General features: G+C 35.2%; 2 protein-coding genes across 4 annotated transcripts in view; both read left to right on the plus strand.

Annotated features, from left to right (window-relative positions):
• The first annotated feature begins 6910 nt into the window (after nucleotides 1–6910).
• Nucleotides 6911–14520, plus strand: LOC128559431 (uncharacterized). Of its 2 annotated transcripts, none has more exons than XM_053550971.1 (7): nucleotides 6911–7012; nucleotides 9482–9717; nucleotides 10168–10413; nucleotides 11336–11572; nucleotides 11780–12976; nucleotides 13366–13566; nucleotides 14069–14520. In XM_053550971.1, exons 2-7 carry the CDS (start codon nucleotides 9513–9515, stop codon nucleotides 14518–14520), a joined length of 2538 nt encoding a protein of 845 aa, XP_053406946.1. In that variant the 5' UTR covers nucleotides 6911–7012; nucleotides 9482–9512. The 2 variants fall into 2 exon arrangements, with proteins under 2 accessions (XP_053406946.1, XP_053406947.1); XM_053550972.1 differs by having other exon boundaries at nucleotides 9482–9579.
• An 18-nt stretch (nucleotides 14521–14538) lies between these two features.
• The window catches only part of LOC123546621 (eukaryotic translation initiation factor 4 gamma 1-like), a 55765-nt gene continuing 47952 nt past the window's right edge, over nucleotides 14539–22351 (plus strand). Inside the window, exons 1-4 of one of the 2 annotated variants that reach the window (XM_045333061.2) lie at nucleotides 14539–14682; nucleotides 17038–17175; nucleotides 17440–17499; nucleotides 20067–20195. In XM_045333061.2, coding sequence (XP_045188996.2) covers nucleotides 14539–14682; nucleotides 17038–17175; nucleotides 17440–17499; nucleotides 20067–20195 — 471 coding nt within the window. The remainder of the gene's footprint in view (nucleotides 14683–17037; nucleotides 17176–17439; nucleotides 17500–20066; nucleotides 20196–22351) is intronic. The other variant, XM_053550973.1, reaches the window with a different exon arrangement.

Below are 22351 nucleotides of genomic sequence, written 5' to 3' on the forward strand. Positions count from 1 at the left end.
TTTCAAAATCACATGTCAAATAGTTTTGACAAAACGCTGACTTGTACGAAATTTGTACCAATTTCCAAGTCCAAAAAGGGACACAATTCAGCCAAAATAGTTGTCAGAGTCGTGTACTCTTGCCTACAGATAGAGACTGTTGCCACAAACAAGTGATAAAAGTTTCAAAGCCATAAGTCAAACACTACACAAAATATGAACTGATACGAAAAACCTTACCAAGATTTGTAAGTTAAAAGGGGCCATAATTCAGCCAAAATCCTTGATGGATTATGTACTGTTGTCTTAAACTTGACATTCTGATGGTAAACAAGTGTTGAAAGTTTCAAAGCTTTATCTCAAATGCCAAAATGCGGATTGGTACGAAAAACTTAACCAAGGTGTGACGCCGATGCCGTGGTGAGTAGGGCAGTAGCTTACTTTTTGAATAGTCGAGTTAAAAATGGCGGCTTTTGGTGGCTCAACACAGGTGCCTGCCTCTTGTGGAAAATAATATCTGGAGAGGGCCTTAGGATATTCCTGTACATTTAAACTAGAAAGTAGCCATATAAACAAAGCTTTATTTTTTCACTCCAAACAAAATAAAATAAATCATTGGCCCTGAAAATCCATCTGATGTTTAATAAAAAGAGAAGAAAATACAGCAAAATTTTATTTTGTAACTGCCTAATCTTCCATAGATCTGCAAGAAGAGTAGACTTGAACAACTCTTGCAATGCAAAGTGAAAAAGATCTCGAATAAAAGGCAAAATTTATCCAAATAAAATGCTTCCTTAAAAAAGCAAGACGCAGTTTTTAGCAGCGATGTCACTCCTGTACGTACATTCTTAATTTCTAGCACATTGGTATATTTTAAACAAAATTATTGCTGTATTATAGAAAAGAATTTTAACAGGATACAAGGTTTGACAATGAAATGAAATTGGAGCAGAACTGAGATTGGCATAAAAAGAAACCAGCCAACAGAGTTATGGGGAATATGCGAGTATCCTTTAGATTGATCAGTCCATTGGAAACGAACTCCTTCCACAGTCCAAAGGGATTCTGATGAAACTTCATATAAAGGTAGATGTGCAAGATTTTTATGGACAAAGGTGGAGGGTACTAATAGACCCGTCCCTTTAAGTTTGTTGCGCTATTTTCACAACTTTAAAGGGATCCCAAAGAATGTGTAGGCCAAGGATAGACCATGATGGCTACAATACATGTAAACATATAAAGGTATAAAATGGAAGGAAACTATGTTAGCTGATGGTTAGAGACTTAACAGAGTGCACGACATTACTGAATTCATATTATACGAACTGAAATGAGAAAGCGAAACAGAAAATAACCCTGATGCAAAAATAAGAGAGAACAGAAAACGATTTATTGCCTGCAGGATAGCAGTGTTTTATTTTTAGCTCACCCGAGCCAAAGGCTCATGGTGAGCTTTTGTGACCGTCTTGTTTGGTCCGTCAACATTTTCTAAAGAAATCTTCTTGAAAACCACTGGGCAGAATAACACCAAACTTCACAGCTTCACAGGAATGATTCTTGGGTTGCCCCCTTTCAAAATTGTTCAAAAAAATTGAATTCTATGCAGAACTCTGGTTGCCGGAAAGAAAAACTTTAGAATTCGTCTTGTCCAAAAGCACAGGGCCTAGGGCTTTGCTATCTGGTATGTAGCATCATCTAGTGGTCCTCTACCAAGATTGTTTAAAGTATCCCCTGGGGGTCACATGGTTAAAATAGACTTACATAGAGAAAGCTTTGAAAATCTTCTTGTACAAAACCACATTGCCTATGGCTTTGATATCTGGTATAATGCATTATCTAGTTGTCCTCTGACAAGATTGTTCAAATTCTCTCTCTCTCTCTCTCTCTCTCTCTCTCCCCCCCCCCCCACCCGGGTAAAATATGGCACCGCCCTGGGGGTCATATGGTTTATATAGACATATATAGGGAAACCTTTGAAATTCTTCTTGTACAGAACAACACGGCCTAGGGCTTTGATATTTGGTATGTAGCAGCTACTTGGTTAAATTTTTTAGGCAAACTTTGTTTTCTGGACATATTTTTTATACTATCTAAATTATTGAGTTGAAACTCAAAATATAGCTTTACCGTCAGCTATCTGTGACGGGTTAAATGTAAACAACGCAGCATTCTTTTATTTCTATAGTGAGGATTTTTAGTCACATACATCGTTAACTACGTGAAGTATTACCAGTGCATGCTTCTACAGTGAGTATATTTGGTCACATACATCGTCACAGATAGCCATGTGAAATATCATGTGCATTCTTCTACAATGAGTATAATTGGTCTCATTCATTGTCACAGATAGCCATGTGAAATTTTATTAATGCATGCTTCTACAGTGAGTATATTTGGTCGAATACGTCGTCACAGATAGCCACGTGAAATATCATTCGTGCATGCCTTTATAATGATTATATTTGGTTACATACATCACAGATAGCCACGTGAACTATCATCAGAGCTTCCTTCTACAGTGAGCATATTTGGTCACGTACACCGTCACAGATAGACATGTGAAATAACATTAGCGCATGCTTCTACATACATCGTCACAGATAACTACGTGAAGTATTACCAGTGCATGCTTCTATAGTGAGTATATTTGGTCACATTCATCGTCAGAGAAAGCCACGTGAAATATCATCAGTTCATGCTTTTACAATGAGTATATCTGGTTATACATCTTCGCAGATGGCCCATGTAAAATATCATTAGCGCATTTTTCTAGAGTGAGTATATTTGGTCACACACATCATCACAGATAGCCACGTGAAATAACATTAGCGCATGCTGTTACAGTGAGTATATTTGGTCACGTACATTGTCAGAGAGCCACGTGAAATATCGCCTACGGCCCGCTCAAATATCACAGTTCAGCGCTTGATTCTACAGTTATGAGATCGTTTTAATATATACAATAATATCTGCTTCCAACTCAAAAGCATTCACACAGATTTAGGTACATGCATTTAAATTTGACTTCTTTTCATGATTACCCATCTTGCAGAATTATGTTGAAATAATAGCGTTAAATAAAACCTATAATTTTCCGAGATCCTTGATTTCAACCAATCTAAAAATCAGTTCAGAAATATTACGATTTTCCCTATTTTGTCAACCAATATTGCAAGATAGAGACGTGGCTTTCATCTTGCAGAAGATAGAAAATGCATTGCAACATGCAGCGTAATAGAAGAAAATACATAGCAAATACACAGAAATATGTATTTTAAGAGCAGAAGTTACATGCGTTAAAGTGAAATACTCCTTCTATTTTTAATGAATATTTTTACGAATCGTTATGACGGAGGCAAATTATTTCTCAGCTTATGAAATTACGCGTATGTCAATCCTCATTAACTGTATTTAGTCTGTCTATACAAATATGTTAATTTGTTATTGGCAATGAGAATACTGCATTGAAACTCGTACGAAAAATAAGTGACAGTATTACCAGAGTAAACTTTGTGTCTCCATTGTTTTACGCTCTTGATGCGATGACTTATGACGTCCTAGTTGTAAGCAGTAACATATTGCCTAAAGTATGTATACAAAGTATAATAATAATAATAATAATAATAATAATAATGATAATAATAATAGTAGTAATTTTCCTTTTCAAACAACTCTGCTTTTTATATAAGATGTACTAGTTTTATGTTCTTGTTTAAAATTCTTCAGGATTCAAACAATTTACTAAAATATAAGAAAACACATTTATTTTATCGAAGAAGCCACATTGGTATTATAATAATGATTATTATTATATACTGTGAATAATCATTAGAAGCTAGATCTACTCTTGTAATATATATACAACTTGGAGTTATATCGAATATCACCTTGTATCAATTATTCTTTCACGTACTTGATATGGTCTGCTATTTTTTACATGTTTAAATTACTTGTTTTGTTATTGCTCACAAGAACTAATAATTAGTATATATGATAACATAATAACTATTGTACAATAACAATAAAAGGTTCCGCAATATAATATCCTGAATAATTTGAATTGCCGCTTGCGCACAGTGTACAGACGTACGCCCAAACGGAAGTCGCAAAAAAAAACTAGGCGTTCACTTTCGTTTTTCGAATTTTTGGAAGCTGTTGGTAGGAAGTATTTTTATGTTTTTCTTTAGCTATTTGAATAAATATTCTTGTTGAATATATTTTTTTTTCAGTGTAAGATAAATGTCTCTGCAACACACAGCGTATTTTCACCAAAAAACACAGATGGTCAAAGCAAAAGACGTTCAGCATTCAGGCTAAAACTGCCCGTTATTTTGTAATTGCAAGGGAAATTCGTGTCAGAACCGCTTCTGAATGTTTCATTATCAATTCATACACAAGAGTTTATACGTACAAATACGCATTTACAATCCTGAATAGTCGAAATATTGTTTAATCCAACATGCATCTGAATTATGCACTGACCGCCTAGTCGCAAAACCTGATATAAAACTGTTCCACTATTCGCCAAAAACCCGTACGCCTATTCAATAAAGAAAGGATGAAGTGTTTGGACTTATAAGCTGCATAAACTGTACTCATTGAAATAATAAATATAAGTTCTGTATTGTATAGTATTTTACTTGCGGCAGTCAAACAGTATTCATTGATCTATTTCACCAACAATGTCCTTGTTTTGGACAAGGAATAGAATCTATATGCGTGTTTCCACTAACATACGAGAAATATATATATTCATTCCGCTCAATTTTACAGGACACTTTGTTTTTCTTTTTTTTTCTATGTATTTTTAGCTCCGCTATTTGGAGAATAGGGGTGCTATTCTACTCGCCCCGACTTTTACGTTGGCTTTCTTGGTTAAAGGTTTTCGGCAACCACATTTTTTTACTATTACTTATAATATATTACTGTTACTTCATATAGACATTGTGCAGCATACAAACACAGTTTATGCATGGACTGTACCCATTATTCCCAAGGTCAAGGTCACCGAGGTGTTATACTTAGGTTATTTTCAGGTTAAAGGTTTTGAGCAAACTTCGTTTTCTGGACATAACTTTGGTACTATCAAAGTTAATGACTTTAAAGTCAGACATCTTTTTTCATCAACATCTGCATTTGTGGAAACAACTGCCATAAACCTGATTTTTTTTACAGAATTATGCCTCTTTCATTCTTGGTTAAACGTTTTGGACAAGCTTCATTTTCGGAACATATCTTTGTCAAAGATAATGACTTGAAACTCAAAATATATATTAGTTTTCAACATTTGCAAGTGTCAAATTAATCCCCATCACTTTGTTTTTGTTTTCTTTTTTCTTTTGGACAGAATTATGCCCCTTTCATACTTGGTTAAAGTTTTTAGGCAAGCTTTGTTTTTTGGACATATCTTTTATACTATCTAAATTATTGAGTTGAAACTCAAATTATAGCTTTACCGTCAACAACTGCATCTCTGGAATCAATACCCATAATAGCTCTGATTTGCATTTTGTAGATTTATGCCCCTCCCATACTTGACCTGTAGCCTAATGATAGTCTGAGCACAAATCTTTTCGGGTGATGTAAAACTGTCTACATCATCTAAACATTTCGATATTTTACTTTCCAAGCCCCTGATTCTTGAATGCAGGTTATAAATATGTTCCGAGAAGAAATTTCTGCTGGAATAATTTGAAAGTTTTTTTTTGTGGACAGGGAAAATGTTTTTTGTTGTTTTTTTTTTCACTTAAATAGTCTTTCTGTTTTACTTTCAAAGTGCTGTCATTATGTTTTATTGAGGTGTGATCTATTCAGGAAAAGTGGAATCGAAACTGCAGTAATAATATTTAAACCGCTCTAAGACTGTTATGAAAACGAAAGAAATCATAACTACATGTATTATTTTTTTAACTGTTGGTCATCATAAAACAAAGTCAAAACATTGAAATATAAGAATGAAAAGAAGTTTTGAATAGGCATACAACTTTTTGACTAAGCGTACAGTCCGGATTTTAAAAATTGCGATTAGTGGACCAATGTATCGAATAGTTGAACAGTGTAATCAGCATACATGTCCCAGAAAAACACATTTTCCTGAAAACGTATTCGTTACCATAAAATAGAAAAAGGGGAAACTCTACAGGTCGCCCAACACAACAGAAACGAAAATGTTGCATGATCGGTTTGATTCAGCCTGTTCATGGACGGTACTGGAAATGCATGCTACCGTCCACGCCCTCTAGCCCCGAGTTGAGCAGAACTCAACATTTACACATGTTAAACGTACAAAAAACAAATTAGAGACATCCGCAGAGACATACGGCGGTGCACATGGAACCTTCGATGCTACACTAAGTGTAATTCCATGAAAAGCGGCATATGGTCTCCTGTTAAAATAATGGATTAAAAGCCATGCTAGTATTTATCGATGCGTAAGATGCGTAAGATATTTATCTACGAAGTAGCGAAGGTTTCAAACCTTTGCAAAAGGTATTTCAAAGAATTGATAGTTTCATTACGAAATCGAACAAATATCAACACGTAATTTGACTTGAAATTAAGTATATACTGAGTTTTATCAGGCATGTTTGGTATCTACATAAACAGGAACTCTTAGACAACACGTAAATTTAAAAACTACACTTGCTTTATGCGATATTAACGAAATAAACAAAGAAAATCCAAGCCATCCGGGACAGCAAAAATTTGTTGATTTTTGAACGCCTATTTTTTTGACTACTTCTGTTTCGGCGTACAGAGGGTCTATACACCGCGAGTATGTAAAGGTGTAAGTTATCCCTGGGATAAAATACATGCACTGGTTGTATATATCCGTCTTAATTCATATTTATCGTCAACATTTCCGATAATCCTTCTTTATACTTATCGTCATCATTCTCCAAAACATTGCATATAATTAGGTAATTCGTTAGTTGTTTAGTGTGACCCTCAAGATTTAGTGGTTTGATGCCTCGTCACCGATAGAATGCACGAAAGGATAGCTAAAAGGAAAATATCTCTCTCTATGGCCTGGGTAAGTTCTTTTTGCTCTCATTAAGTTCCAAGTGTTTTTCAGAACTTGTTGATAATTAAAATGTGATCAGTTAGATCTAATAATGTTACGTAAAACTGTTAAGACTGCAAAATTTTAATACTTTGCCCTATGGTGTATAATTGATATCACATAACTTATAAAAGATCAAAGTTTGTTTTATGCAAGTCATTTTGTAAGTAATCAAAGTTTGAATATGAACGTTATGTGTCAGATTTACACACATAGATACGTCATTAAGAAAAGACTAAAGCCAACTTCGTGTAAATTTTATAAACTAATCTATAAGCAGAATGCCGCGGAGAGGGCAGGCGCGTAGCTAGTCCAAATAATAGGACGTTTCGGGACAGCGTGCTAACTTTTGACTGTCGCTGTCTCAGTTAGAGGGATGACAACTATAAAATATTAGATCATAAAATAAGTTATCCCAAGCCAAATGAGTAAGGTGCATTGTAGGAAGCATGATAGCCAAGTACTCATTTAGCTTATCGGGATGACTTATTTTTTGATCTGATATTTTCATCCCTCTAAGCCTTACCCGTATCTGCCTAAGCCTTACCCGTATCTGCCTAAGCCTTACCCGTATCTGCCTACTGTTAGTTTTACACCAAAGCCGCATATTCAGCTATAAGAATATGGTTTAATGCTATGTATGCATACATTTTTGTTCCAGCATAAAGATATCCAATTATAAAATAATAATATTATAATAAAACTGCCATGCACATGTTGCAAAACGCTTACAAATAGTCGTTTTGAGTAGGCTTTAGGGTTATAAGTTGCAGCCAAATTGACAGATGCTGTGAAAATTGTAGAAAATTTAGTTTTGAAGCGTATACAAACTTTGTAATTCTATAGTTTTGTTCGTTCAAAAAGGTGGGGGTTGTTACTTTGCAACTTTTAAAGAACAGCTAGATTAGGTTGTCAATAAGTTGTTGTTGAACGGACTGAAATAGAAAAGTAGCCGACCAGCCAGGGCGTCCGGGGGCATGGTCACCCAGGAAATTGTGAAATCCAGCGCTTCATTTTCTGCATTCTGGTGGCATTTTGAGAGCATTTAAGAACACCTTTCCACTGCAATTTTATGTAAAATATACCTCTTAGTTTCACATTTTTATGAGCTCACCTGTTAATTTGGGAAAATAAAGTTTTCTTAAGGTAAAATTTTTTGTTTCTTTTAGATAATTACAATATAAGCTAAACAGCGAGTATCAGTCAACATTAGATGGACTGCAGTATCAGAAAGAATCACAGTCTTAATTATGGAACGCTGTGGCTGTCTTATATGGTTATTCATTCGTTTTAAGAATATGTAGGTCCATCCGCTCATTATATAAATTGGAAAATGCAATATATCAAACCATTCTGTCTTTATATGGAACCAACTTTTCATTATATTTATTCGTTCCTTTAAGAATATATAGGTTCATTTGCTCATTATGTAAACTGGAAAATGCAGTGTATGGAACCGTTCTGTCTTTATATGGAACCAACTTTTCATAATATGACAGCAAATCATTATTATATAGATTCGATTTCCCTTTATATGCATTCAAAATGTAATATATTGAACCAACTTTTCATTATATGATAGCAGAACATTATTGTCGAGCCCGCTAGCGGTGAGCTCGATATAGTCGTCACTTTTCGCGGGTCGGTGTATGTGCGTGCGTGCGTCCGTGCGTGCGTCCGTGCGTCAGTCCGATTTTGTCCGGACCATAACTTTGACATGCATGGACCAATCTTGTTTATATTTGGCATGAATGTTTACCTCAATAAGGAGTGTCATGCGCATACCCCATGTTCCTGTCTCAAAGGTCAAGGTTACATTTGGAGGTCAAAGGTCAAATTGAAGTTTGTCCGGAGCATTTCTTCTTCATGCATGATGGGATTTTGATGTAACTTGGCATGAATGTTCACCATTATGAGGCAGAGTGTCATGCGCAAGAACCAGGCCCCTAGGTATAAGGTCAAGGTCACACTTAGAGGCCAAAGGTGCTGACAGGCTCGACATTCTGTCCGTGGGCATGCAGAATGTATTTCTAGTTATATAGAACCGATTTCCCTTTATATGCATTCAAAATGTAATATATGGAACCGCTCTGTTTTTATATGGAACAAACTTTTCATTATATGATAGCAAAACATTATTATATAGATTTGATTTCCCTTTATATGCATTCAATATGTTTATCAAAGGTCAAATATTCAAGCTCAGTTGAGCGACATACTAGTATGGCCACTATGGCCCTCTGTTAAAGAATGGAAAAGCTATGTGATGTTAAAAGTATATTGTCGTAGAAGGTTTGTAGACGTATGGTTTCGCCAAAACAACTTATTTTAGCTTAAGAACATTTTGAAAACTACACGAACACGAATAAACTGCCGACGCCGTCCACTCACATTTAAGTTATTTTTACCTATGAGTAGTTCTTGTTTTATGATTTCCAGTAACAAACAAGACTGAACAGAACCCTGGAACATGCATGAACAGCTGCACGATGACAAAGAAATTTCTTCGGTAGTCAAGCGAAAGGTCCGAGTGAAAGGTATTACCCAAATAGCATCAGAAGATGCCATTCTGTATTATTTTGAGAACAGAAGGCGTTCTGGTGGCGGGGATATCAAATACATTGACTTTAACTATGAGGAGGATACAGCTGAAATCATTTTCGAAAATTTAGAAGGTATATATATATATATATATATATATATATATATATATATATATATATATATATATATATATATATATATATATATATATATACATAAAGGATTTTACCAAGCACACAAGGCTTTGTATCATGATTAATTTTGAGCTTTGTTAGAATTTCTTTGTTTCAATGAGTTCTATTGTTCATGAACAGTGACTGATTTAAGAAAGTACTTACAAGTTTAAAAAGCATTTTAGATGTTAAACACGCTGCTTGCTGATATAAGCTTTTAGAATAGTATACTATAAGACATTTTCTAATCACCAATCGTACACTACATATCGCTGATACCAAGTATTTCCGCACACAATTCGGTCCGGATTAAATATTTCAAGAATCATCGACTAAAATCAATTGAATAAAAGTAAAATCACACGTTAATGAATTACGTATTATAAAATTCAAATAATTAACTTCCAGATGCTATAGCGGTTACCAAAAGGGATCATATAATTAACGGCAAAAATATTGACGTTACACTATGTGCTGTTCCTCAGAAACGACCTTTGTATGAAGATAAAGTTCTCATTAACGGGTTGACGGAAGAAATATCTGACGAATGCCTTATATATTTTCTTGATGCACAAGCTGGAATAAAGACGAAATCTCTTGCATACCACAAAGAGAGAGATAATGCTGTGTTACTGACCGCATACACTCAGATAGGTAGATCTACTGCTATTTTAACGTTTGATTGAATTATAGTAGAACAAACTTAACAAGGTTTAGGATGCATGACTTTAGAACTACTATTTGTGATTGCCTGAAATAAAACTTGCATTTTATAGGTAATGTGTCCACACGAATCGGTAAATGACAAAATACTATTATTCTACTGTTTATTTAAAATGGGCACTTTCACCAAGACCACATCTGCCTGTCGTTTCGATCTCAGTGTCCATCTGTCAAATGTTTTTTTTCCTTTTTTCCCCAAACCCGTTCATGATTTTTTATTCAAGATTTTAAACATCTGCCTTCTATGAAAAAAGCAATGCTTTGTATTACATGGAAATAAATATTACAAAAGTATTTTACTTTCTTAAACGTTGATGTTAATTGACTATATGGTAATTTCACAAATACCTTATGCAGGACGAAACATCCATGACAACAATTGGGCAATGTTTGACAAGTTGGCAAATTACTTTCTGTTGAAGCATATATTAAACACAATGTTTGCTGATGAAGAGTTTGTACAAACAACAAAGGCAAAGATCCAGTAAGAACAGTCGCGTTCAAGAATGCAGTTTCCCAGAAATGAAATCCTACATCAATGTGAACATGGATGCATGGATGTGTAATTGATTGATATTTACACAAAACATAATCAATTACACAAGTATAAAGCACACGAATTACATATAAAACACACGAATAAGTAATTAACCGGTTAATGGTTTGCACCAAACCAAAGCCTGCGTTCCTTTTAAAGGATTTTGCTTGGCGGAATTCTTGCTTTGTCCGTCATATTTTTTTCTGTGTTTATATTCATAAACATGTAAATATAATTTTCTGTCTTAGAGAAACAGGTCATATTTATCGTTCCTATGTGTCAGTGCGGTTTAGTTGTGTGTACTTTTCACTTCAGATTTTGCTAAACTGAAGGATGGAAACCAGAAGTTTATTCTTGAAAGGGCTACACTAGAATTTTTGCAGGTGGAAGTATCTAATTGCATTTATGTGGAGAATTTACAAACAGACGTGTCTGAAGATGTTGTGGAGATCTATTTTGACAACACGAAACGGAGCAATGGGGGGCCTGTCCGGAATGTTGAAATGTCTACTGACCACCAGTCATGTCTTGTTTATTTTGAGGATTACTCTGGTATTAAATAGTCAAGTTACATATATTCAGATCACTCTTCGTTAATTCGAATGTTAGAAATTACCATTGAATGTACGATATATGCAGAAGAGCTTTTGTTTGTACTTCCGATATTATTAAATCATACATATATAGCATCGTTAATTCAGTAAAATTTTGATATTTCAAAATCCATCCAGCTTTGAATCTCATTTTGATTCTTTATAGTTGTAGATAATGTTTTGGAAAAGAAGCATCTATTAAGCGGCCAGACTTTGGAAGTACGGAAATACTTTGAATGTGTAGATCTGCCGGAAGAAAGAAGCATTACTTTACCACCGCCGATGGTCATTCGAAAGGTGAATATAGATAAATTGAAATTCATACAGAAGACAGACGCCTACAAAACAAAGCTCGAAAACAAATTAGATATTTGCCATGCAAAGATTGATTGGTCAGAACTTGATCGAGGAGGAAATGTTTTGAAAATAAATTGTACGGCTGCCCCGGAAAATGTGATCTCAAACAGACTTCAAAGAAAATGGCGAAAAAGAACAAAGCAGACAGTAGAAAAGGTAATGCATAAAGTCGGTATATACCAAAAACAGCTGAAAAGCGAAGAAGCTGAAGCGTGTTTGGAAACTTTACGAAGTATCATTTGTAGTACAGAAGATATAAAGTGCGATTATGACGAGGAGAAAAAGATTGTTACAGTTATTGGTAATTCATCTATTGTCAATCTAGCATCAAAATTCATTGATGTAACAATTATTGCCCATGAACCAGAAACTAAATTCACAAAACTTAGAGTTATATTCTCTAGTCAAGCAGAGATAAGTATGATTCAAAAGCTAGAGGAATTTACTGAACTGAAGATGGATTTTCCAAACGTGAAAATTAAAATTAGTTCGAATGACTGTGCTGTCGAACTGGAGGGCAGTGCAAATGAAGTAAACGGAGCTAAGATGATTTTATGTGATTTGAAAAATACATTGATCACAGCATTTAGCGATATTTTACCAAGGTTGTCAGTGCAGCAGTATACATTGCCACAAACAGTTGATTTTATATCCGAGAGACTGAAGAGAAAAAACTTAATAGCATGCTGGTGTGTGAGTGAAGAAAGACTAATTATTTGTTGCCCGTTCAAAGATGTGCTTGACAAGACAGTAAATACTATTAAGTCGGCCGTAGTTCAAAATGATATTTTGATAAGCCCCGAATCAGACTCATTAATAGTAAGAGATATTTGGCCAGGGAAAGTAGAGGAATGGAATAAGCTGTATCAAGGAAGAGTAATTGTTTCATTTAATGATTCTGAAAGCGGGTCACCCAAAATAGACATATGTGCTACTGCAGACTTAGCGCCAAAACTGTTCGATGAAATCGCCGGAATTCTCCCTACAAAGTCAGAAAAGAAGAAAGGTATTTGTACATTTATCATTATTACACATCGGGCTAATTAAATTGCTGATGTGGAAACGTACAATAAAAAAGCAGAACAACTTATTTGATTTCCATTCTGTATTTACCACCGAATTTTATCATAACAACAGTATTCAATACATAATTGTGATTTGTTTAAGGGCAAAACATGGAGATAGATTTAACAGTGAATGACATTGTGCATTTTTTCGATCGGCACAAAGTTGGTATCAGTTCAGTTTGCATCTGCCTAAGCTTAGAATTCTTTCAGCTTGGCAACAATACATATTCTAACAAATGGTTTCTTCTAGTTTAGATTTTGTGTCACTTTATTTCAATTTAACTTAATTTTGCGAATTTTAGATGTAGGTGGATGCTATTTGTTTCAGAACCAGACTACAGCTTAGGGTCTGAGGAAGATTCTGAGGCTAAAACGACCACAGTTTTAGTGTCTAATCTACCTTCTGATGCGACGGAGGAGCTTGTTAAACATTTGTTTGAAGACAGATCACATGACACGGAAAACGTTGTGGAGGTCAAAGTTAACTCAAACAATAACAAGGCTAAAGTGAAATTCAAGGATAACCATTGTACGTAATAATTCTTGTGTGTAAAAATATAGTATTAAGTAACGAATAATATATATTTGTTCGTCTGGTTAAGGTGTCTTTTTAAACGTATTTGTTATAAACAGAAAGATATTTTTAGGGTTGAGAGTTTATTTCATGTCATTCCATTAGTCTAAGAAGCCCGTGAAGACAAACATAGCACAGTATTTGACGAACGGTGATATTTAACAGCATTCTAAGAATGTTCATGAAAATATTTCAAAATATACAATAAATAATTACATACCTTAAAGTACTCAAGAACTTGACCACCCCAAACCTTTCACATGGGCGAAAAATGATGACTATTCACAGATGAACATGATGGCCAAGAGTTGTCATTATTTGCAATAACAGGCAAGACACGTTTGGTAATTTGAATGAATTCAATACTGAAAAATAAAAGATAGGACTACTATCCCGACAATAGCTATTTTAATCTGATCTCTTCGTAAATATAGACTTTGACAAGTTTTATTTTCAGGTACAGAATATGTTTTAAGAAGGGAACATACACTATGCGGGAAAAAAATGAAAGTTGAGCGATACCATGTATTTACAGATATGACTGTTGGAATTTCTGGTTTACAAAGTCCAGTAGTTATAAACGATATTGATATATTGAAGATAAAGTTTCTAAAGGGCTCCAAACAGTGTTCCAGCGAGATTGGAAGACAGCTCTCTGATTGTCATGTTAAAATGAGCCTGCCAGAAGAAAACAACACAATAGTACTTGAATGCACATTTGCCGAGGCAGATGAAGGCGGCATACAGTTGATAACAGATTGGGAAGAACGTGTCAGGAGACTATTTGTAGAATACTTAGGATCGCTTTCTTGCATGACAATAGAAGTTGGAGAAGATATTTGGGATAGCGTTTTAGAACGCATTAAATTGTATCTTGATCCTGAAAAAGTATACGTGTCTGCTTTTTGACATGTAGACAGATACGTCATGACATTTACTGGAAAGAATGAAGATGTAACAATTTTGCATAAACAAATCAGAGATACTAAACGTAGGATTATTATACGAGGATTCGTTTCAAGAAAAGAATATGCTGAGGAGAATTACGACGGTTTAAAGGGGGTGTATGCGGTAATTAACTTTACATTCACAATAAATACAAAAATGAGCTCGATTAAGATATTTGCTGCATAACGCATGATGGTGATATGGTGATATCTCTTAAAAGCATTCTATCGTTATACAAAGTAAGGGTCAATGAGTATCTATGGGCAAAGGTTTTAATAACAGCTGCAATTTGTTATTTATATTTTATATACTCCAGTATTATTTCAAAATCAGTTGCTCATCACAAGTTCTTAGAGCAGTTAGATTATAATGAGATACGGCTGATGATGAAATTTCTATTTATACAAAAGTGATACAATTGAAAGTTTATCATTTTTATACGCCCGTTTGAAAAACGGGACGTATTATGGGAACGCCCCTGGCGGGCGGGCGGGCGGGCGGGCGGCGTCCACAGACCTTGTCCGGAGCATATCTTCTACATGCATGAAGGGATTTTGATGAAACTTGGCACTGTTGTTCACCATCATGAGACGGAGTGTCATGCGCAAGAACCAGGTTCCTAGGTCTAAGGTCAAGGTCACACTTAGAGGTCAAAGGTCAAATTCAAGAATGACTTTGTCCGGAGCATATCTTCTTCATCCATAGAGGGATTTTGATGAAAGTTGGCACAATTGTTCATCATCATGAGAAGGAGTGTCATGCGCAAGAACCAGGTCCCTAGGTCTAAGGTCAAGGTCACACTTGGAGGTCAAAGGATACAAGAATGAAAACTTTGTCCGGAGCATTTCTTCTTCATGCATAGAGGGATTTTGATATAACTTGGCACAAATGTTCACCACCATGAGGCGGAGTGTCATGCGCAAGAACCAGGTCTCTAGGTCTAAGGTCAAGGTCACACTTAGAGGTCAAAGGATACAAGAATGAAAACCTTGTCCGGAGCATTTCTTCTTCATGCTTAGAGGGATTTTGATATAACTTGGCACAAATGTATACCACCACGAGACGTAGTGTCATGCGCAAGAACCAGGTCCCTAGGTCTAAGGTCAAGGTCACACTTAGAGGCCAAAGGTCAGATACAAGAATGACTTTGTCCGAAGCATTTCTTCTTCATGCATGGAGGGATTTTGATGTTACTTGACACAATTATACACCATCATGAGACGAAGTGTCATGCGCAGTTCCCTTCTTTAGAATTACTTCCCTTTGTTGTTACTATAAATAGCTTATATTGTAACTTTTTCATTACTAGTCGTAGGGAAAAATCGAGACCACTTTTCTGTAGTACAACATGCATGCTACATCCAATTTTGAGGTGTATTTTGACCAGTCTCTACCTGGTAAAGATTTTTGTGAGGACTTACAATTTTTTTTTTTTTTTTTTTTTTTTTTTTTTTTTAAGATTAACTTCCCTTAGTTGTTACTATAAATAACTTATATTGTAACTTTTTTATAATTGACTGTAGGGAAAAACCAAGACCACTTTTCTGTGGTACAACATAGATGTTACTTTCCAATTTTAGGTGTATTTTAAGGTATCTCTACCTGGTAAGGAGTTTTTTTGTGGACTTAGAAAACAAAACACTTAGTTATTACTAAACAACCACAAAATTAAAATTCCATTTGCAAATACAGGTGCTAGAGTAAAGAAATTTGCTGTGACGGGCGTATATTGTGACATTCTTGCACTCTTGTTCTCTTTTCGTTTACCTGTACCGGATTGTAATATGCCATTTATACTAATCAGTGTTAGTTCCGGATTATATTAAGAATACGACATGGATGTTTCTAGTTCTACTATTTGATAACCTTGCTTGGTTGCGTTCAATTCTTGGAATGGGTCTCACTATATATTTGTTTAAATATATTATAAATATGTTTGTCAATATTCATATTCTAAAGTACCTAAGTAATGAAAAATGAGGGCATTCCTTTTCGCTGACTTTTTCCGCACAATAATGATGGTTATTAATATTGTACCAGAAATGGGTGTTTTGCACTGTCGATGCATTGTTAAATTGTAAAACTTTGTTTGCATAAAAGGGGTTCCTTAAATAAAGATAAGCGACAAATAAAACGCACTAACATGTTCTTGGCGACAGTCGCATTAGTGATTTTGGTTTGAGATTATGGAAAATCATTTAAATTATTAGAACGCCAATGTGAATCTGTGTTGAAAAATATTGTTCACGCGCACACACGCACACCACACATACACACACATGCCCGATTCTTTTTAAGTTTTATAATTTCATGGTCATTAGCTCTCTCTCTGTGTCTCGTCCCTCTGCCTGTCTCTCTCTTCAAAAATGAAAGTGTCTAGTTAATACCGAAACATAACGGGTATGATTTAAACAAATCAGCTGTAGTTGGGTTTATTTTTGACACATTTAATCAATTTATATTTTTCTATATTAAAAGGATTTATACAGGAAAACACAAAGGATACTAGACAGGCTAACTGAGCACACGTTTCGAACAATGCTTACTAAGATGCAAGAACTTCCGATAGACACGGAAACTAAACTGAATGGAGTTATTGATATAATCTACGAAAAGGTGAAAATGCATCATATTTCAGCGTTGCCTTTTACTTTCCTAAAATACGTTAAAAAATTAAATGTTTTCATGCTGTATATTCTTTTTCAATATTTTGTACCATGTTTTCGTGTTTGACGAGGAACATCTTCCAAAAATGCACAGGTGAACTAGAACTAGAAATTTATCAAACATTTTTACTAATATGTCATAAATTATTCCCGTTTGATATAGTAATTATTTCTATTGGATTTATGTGAAAACTCTATATATTTCAAATTTCAGGCATTAAATGATCGGAAACGATGTGTTGCTTATGCAAATTTGTGCAGAGGTATGGCAATGGTAAGAAAACTTACTTACAATTTGACTTAATTTATTATTTACAATATATTATCTAAGTTCTTGTTCAACATCATAATTTATATTATGAAATATGAATTAAATCTGTAATCAAATTCTTGATCAGGCAACGAAAACTCGATTTTTCAATGAAAAATGGGCACAAGAAATTCAAAGTACTCATTTCACATGGTATTGCAATGGGTTTGTGCCTTTCAATGTTCAATATGGATACATAATATGTAAAGCAAAAACAAATATTGTACGTAAGAATTATATGTACAACAGCTAGCTATATAAAGTTAGTTTGTATAACTTACGTTTGGTTTAAAGTCACAACGGTACAATGTATGCCATATGCCGACTTCCAGCAGCTTTTGATGATGAAGGAAGACGCGAAGTGCCCCTCCAAGCTATGGTATGGACAGGCACCATGTTAGAATACAAAACTTTCGTAAGCCATTTGGATAACTTTAGCAGTCTCATCGGTGAGGGGCAAGCGATTTGAAGTCGCCAACCTTAACCACTTGGCCACGGAGTCCTTAATACTAGTATAAATGCTAGAGCAAATTTGAAAGCCAAGGCGAAAACTGAATTTTTCTGATAAAAATGAACATTATTTAGTTCGTCGAGTTTTTGTTTCAGACGACGAGGTGTTGTCATTATTCGAGCATCAGCGTCAGTATTGGTTAATATATTTGTTTTTGGTCCATTTTTCTTGAAAAATATATGACCCGTTGCTTTGAAAACTTTGTTCAGTATACCTTTTTATCATCATAGGCGAGTAAGAAGGCTAGTTACCATAACTCTCTCTTATGTTTTATTAGAATTATGGCCCTTTTTAGCTCGACTATTCGAAGAATAGTCTAGCTATTCTACTCACCCTGGCGTCGGTGTCGGAGTCGACGTCGGCGTCGCACCTTGGTTAAAGTTTTGCATGTAAGAACATAAGGCTATCATTTAAAGGCTTATAGTTTTGAAACTTACTTTTTCTTTTTCTAGGTCAATTACCAACCTCACTTGGTCAAGTCCCATAACTCTGACATGTATTTTGGCCAAATTATGCCCCCTTTCGGACTTAGAAAATCCTGGTTAAAGTTCTACATGCAAGATACTATCTAACTAATGCGGATATAGAATTGAAACCTCACATGTGTCTTCGGGGTTATGAAACTAGATGTTAGCATCAAGTCCCATAACTATGACATGCATTTTGGCCAAATTATGCCCCTTTCTGGACTTAGAATATCCTGTTTAAAGTTTTGCGTGCAAGTACATATAGCTATTAATTTAAGGTATAAAGCTTTGAAACTTATTTTTTCTTTTTCTAGGTCAATTACCAAGCTCACTTGGTCAAGACATGTATTTTGAGCAAATTATCCCCCCTTTTGGCCTTAGAAAATTCTGGTTAAAGTTTTGCATGCAAGTTTCTACCTCGAAAACTAATGCAGATATTGAATTGAAACTTCACATGTGTCTTCGGGGTTATGAAACTAGTTGATAGCATCAAGTCTCATAACTCTGACATGCATTTTTGGCCAAATTATGCCCCCTTTTGGACTTCAGAAATCCTGGTTAAAAGTACATACAGCTATTTCTTAAAGGCATATAAATTTGATTTTTTTTCTTTTTCTAGATCAATTACCAACCTCACTAGGTCAAGTCACATAATCCTGACATGTATTTTGGGCAAATTATGCCCCCTTTTGGACTTAGAAAATTCTGGTTCAAGTTTTGCGTGCAAGTTACCATCTGCAAAACAAATGCAGATATTAAATTGAAACTTCACATGCGCCATCGGGGTTATAAAACTAATTGATTGCATCAAGCCTCATAACTCTGACATGCATTTTGGCCAAATTATGTCCCCTTTTGAATATTAAACCTGCTTAAAGTTTTGCATGCATGTTGCTATCTACAAAACTAATGCAGATAATTGATTGAAACACTAAAGATATTTAAACATTTAGGGTTATATTTCTGCTTCTGGGACAGTGATTCGAATATTCAAGCACTGGCTGTTTTACGGAAGACAGCCAGGGACAGCTCTTGTAATATTAGTAATTTAGTACTTCTTGCGTCGCGTCAGTATTCTTGTTTTGGTCTAAAAGTTTCGAACACTTTGAAAGTTTGACTTTAAATATCATCAGTAGGCCAAAAACCAGAATCATCTCTTGTATTTTTTGTCACAAATAAGGTCTCGTTGTTCATCACCTTATCTAGAATATTTAGAGAGTATTTACAGTCGTATAGCTTTGTTACAATACAACAATTTTACTTTCTGCATCTCATGAAAAGTGAACATAGTTAATAAAACCGAGTGTGGTATCATTTGCGATGGGTGCGTTCTATGCTTCCATAGTTTCTTCTTACATGTTTTTATTACTGATTATGGTCAGTACAATACAATTCTGTCACCTTTTTATTGACTTCATTATTGTTAGATAACAGTTTTATATCCATTACCCCAAACCGAGCCTGCTATAATTCTTCTTGGTTGCATTCTTTGCTTTCAAAGGATCTTTTTACATATTTTATTATCCAATACTTTCGTTTCCCACAAATTACAGTTAAAAGTGCCATCAGATTCGAAATCAGGAGAATTCGTGAACTTTCGTGCTGTGTTATTGGATCGATGCCAGAAAGAATTTTCGAAGAATAGGCCAGCATTGAAATCAGGGACCAAAATGGCAGAAGACGTAAGGATATCTAATTTAGTTCATAACTCACCCATTAATCAATGGGCTTGTTAATAATTTGTCAGAAACGTTCGCGTATGAAAATGACATGTCACATGCAGTACAAAGGTCCATCTATCGGAAGGTCAAGGTTACACCTTGGTATCAAAGGTTTGTTGGGCGCATTTCGTGTCCGGTCCGTAACTCGGTTATCCTTCCAGGATTCATTCTGCTAGTTTAAATGGTTTATTTTGCTTCAAAGGTTTGTTGGGCGCATTTCGTGTCCGGTCCGTAACTCGGTTATCCTTCCAGGATTCATTCTGCTAGTTTAAATGGTTTATTTTGCTTCAGTCCTGGTTCTTTGGGATCATGGAGTCCATTCAATATATGTGTAATAGAGCTCCGCTTAAGCCGGTGCTAGTGGGCGTTAGAGGTGTTGACATTTCATTACCTCGCATGAACTGACTCAATCAAACCGAGTCTGCTATTATTCTGCTTGGTTGCATTCTATGCTTCCAAAGAATCTTTTTACAGATTTAATTAGTCCCCTACTGGTTTAAAACCAGTTTCGGGGACTATAGGAATGCGCTTTTCCGCCCGTCCGTCATCCCATTATTCCGTCCGTCCTTCCGTCCGTCCACAATTTCGTGTCCGGTCCATAACTGTCATCCATGAAAGGATTTTGATATTACTTGGCACAAATGTTCCCCATGATGAGACTACGTGTCAAGCGCTAAACCCAGACCCCTAGCTTAAAGGTCAAGGTCACAATTGGAGGTCAAAAGTCAACAGGGTCTTTTTCCTGTCCGGTCCATAACTCTGCCATCCATGAAGGGATTTTAATATTACCTGGCACAAATGCATCTCATAATAAGACGATGTGTCGTGCACAACTTTCAGACCCCTAGCTCAAAGGTCAAGATCACACTTGGCAGTCAAATGTAAACATGGCATGAACAAGATCTGTTTCGTGTCCGGTCCATAACTCTGCCGTCCATGAAGGTATTTTAATATTACTTGGCACAAATGTTCCCGATGATAAGATGACGTGTCATGCGCAAAACCCGGACCCCTAGCTCAAAGGTCAAGGTTTTTTACTCTAAGTAACGTATATGGTACCTTTTTGATAATCGGCCAAAAAGTGCTATGTGAAAACAGTTATAGGTTTTTATATATACAAATTTTAATCCAAGTGTTTTGTTATAACGTATATTATATATAGTACAGTATTGTTTACATACATTATTGACAGATATCAGTTCATTATATTATACTGCAGTAGAGAAAATTATGTGCCCTCCAGTAGGGGACTTTGTATTGCATTGCAATACTTCATTCACATGTTTTTTACTACCATGAATGTAACATGTTGCAATAATCTGCAGACCATCAAAACAGACCAAGCACAGAATACAGTCTATAAACGCAAGATTATTTCCAACATAGTAACATATTCCTCCTCCATGTCTATCTCAGTTATTTCAGACTACAGTATACCGGCATTATGTGTTACCGACAGTCTAGCAAAAACAGACATTGTTTTTCCGTCATCCCACCATCTTCTAATTTCATCTTTTCCTGACCATTCTGTAGATTCTGATATAAAGAAGAATAACAAATCTTATAAGAGACCTACTTTACAGTTCCAGGAACACCAATAATATACCACGTCCTAGTCTAGAATTTGATTGTGTTGCCATTTCTGAAAATCACTGTTATAAAACCGTGCCACTGAAAATATGCATTGAGGAAACAACTATTGTCAAGTACAGCTTGAAAGTCGGGAAGTTTTCAAATTTGTTTTCAGTTATTTGACAATAGTAGTTTTATTGGAACAACAATGGTATTGTTCTTTGTTCTAAAACACACAATTGACATCCGCACCTTACTTAAAATGAACTTTATTTCACATATGCAATATTTGCATAAGTGGTGGGTGGTACTGATTCTAACTTTCATAAGAAGAAAAGGAGGGAAAAGTCGCGTTTTGTGGTGATCCTTTTGTAGTAAAAAAATGAAAGTTTTTCCTTTTATTCTTTTATAAGTACTTTAAATGGTATAGCAGGCATTCAATTTGGATATTATTCGGAAAAACTTTCAATACCGGAGAATCTTGGTGTGGTTTGTCAGTAATACACGAATTCATACGGTATATCGACCACTCCGTACAATGAGAT

The sequence above is a fragment of the Mercenaria mercenaria genome, chromosome 9 (assembly GCF_021730395.1).
Source record: "Mercenaria mercenaria strain notata chromosome 9, MADL_Memer_1, whole genome shotgun sequence".
Lineage (NCBI taxonomy): Eukaryota > Metazoa > Mollusca > Bivalvia > Venerida > Veneridae > Mercenaria > Mercenaria mercenaria.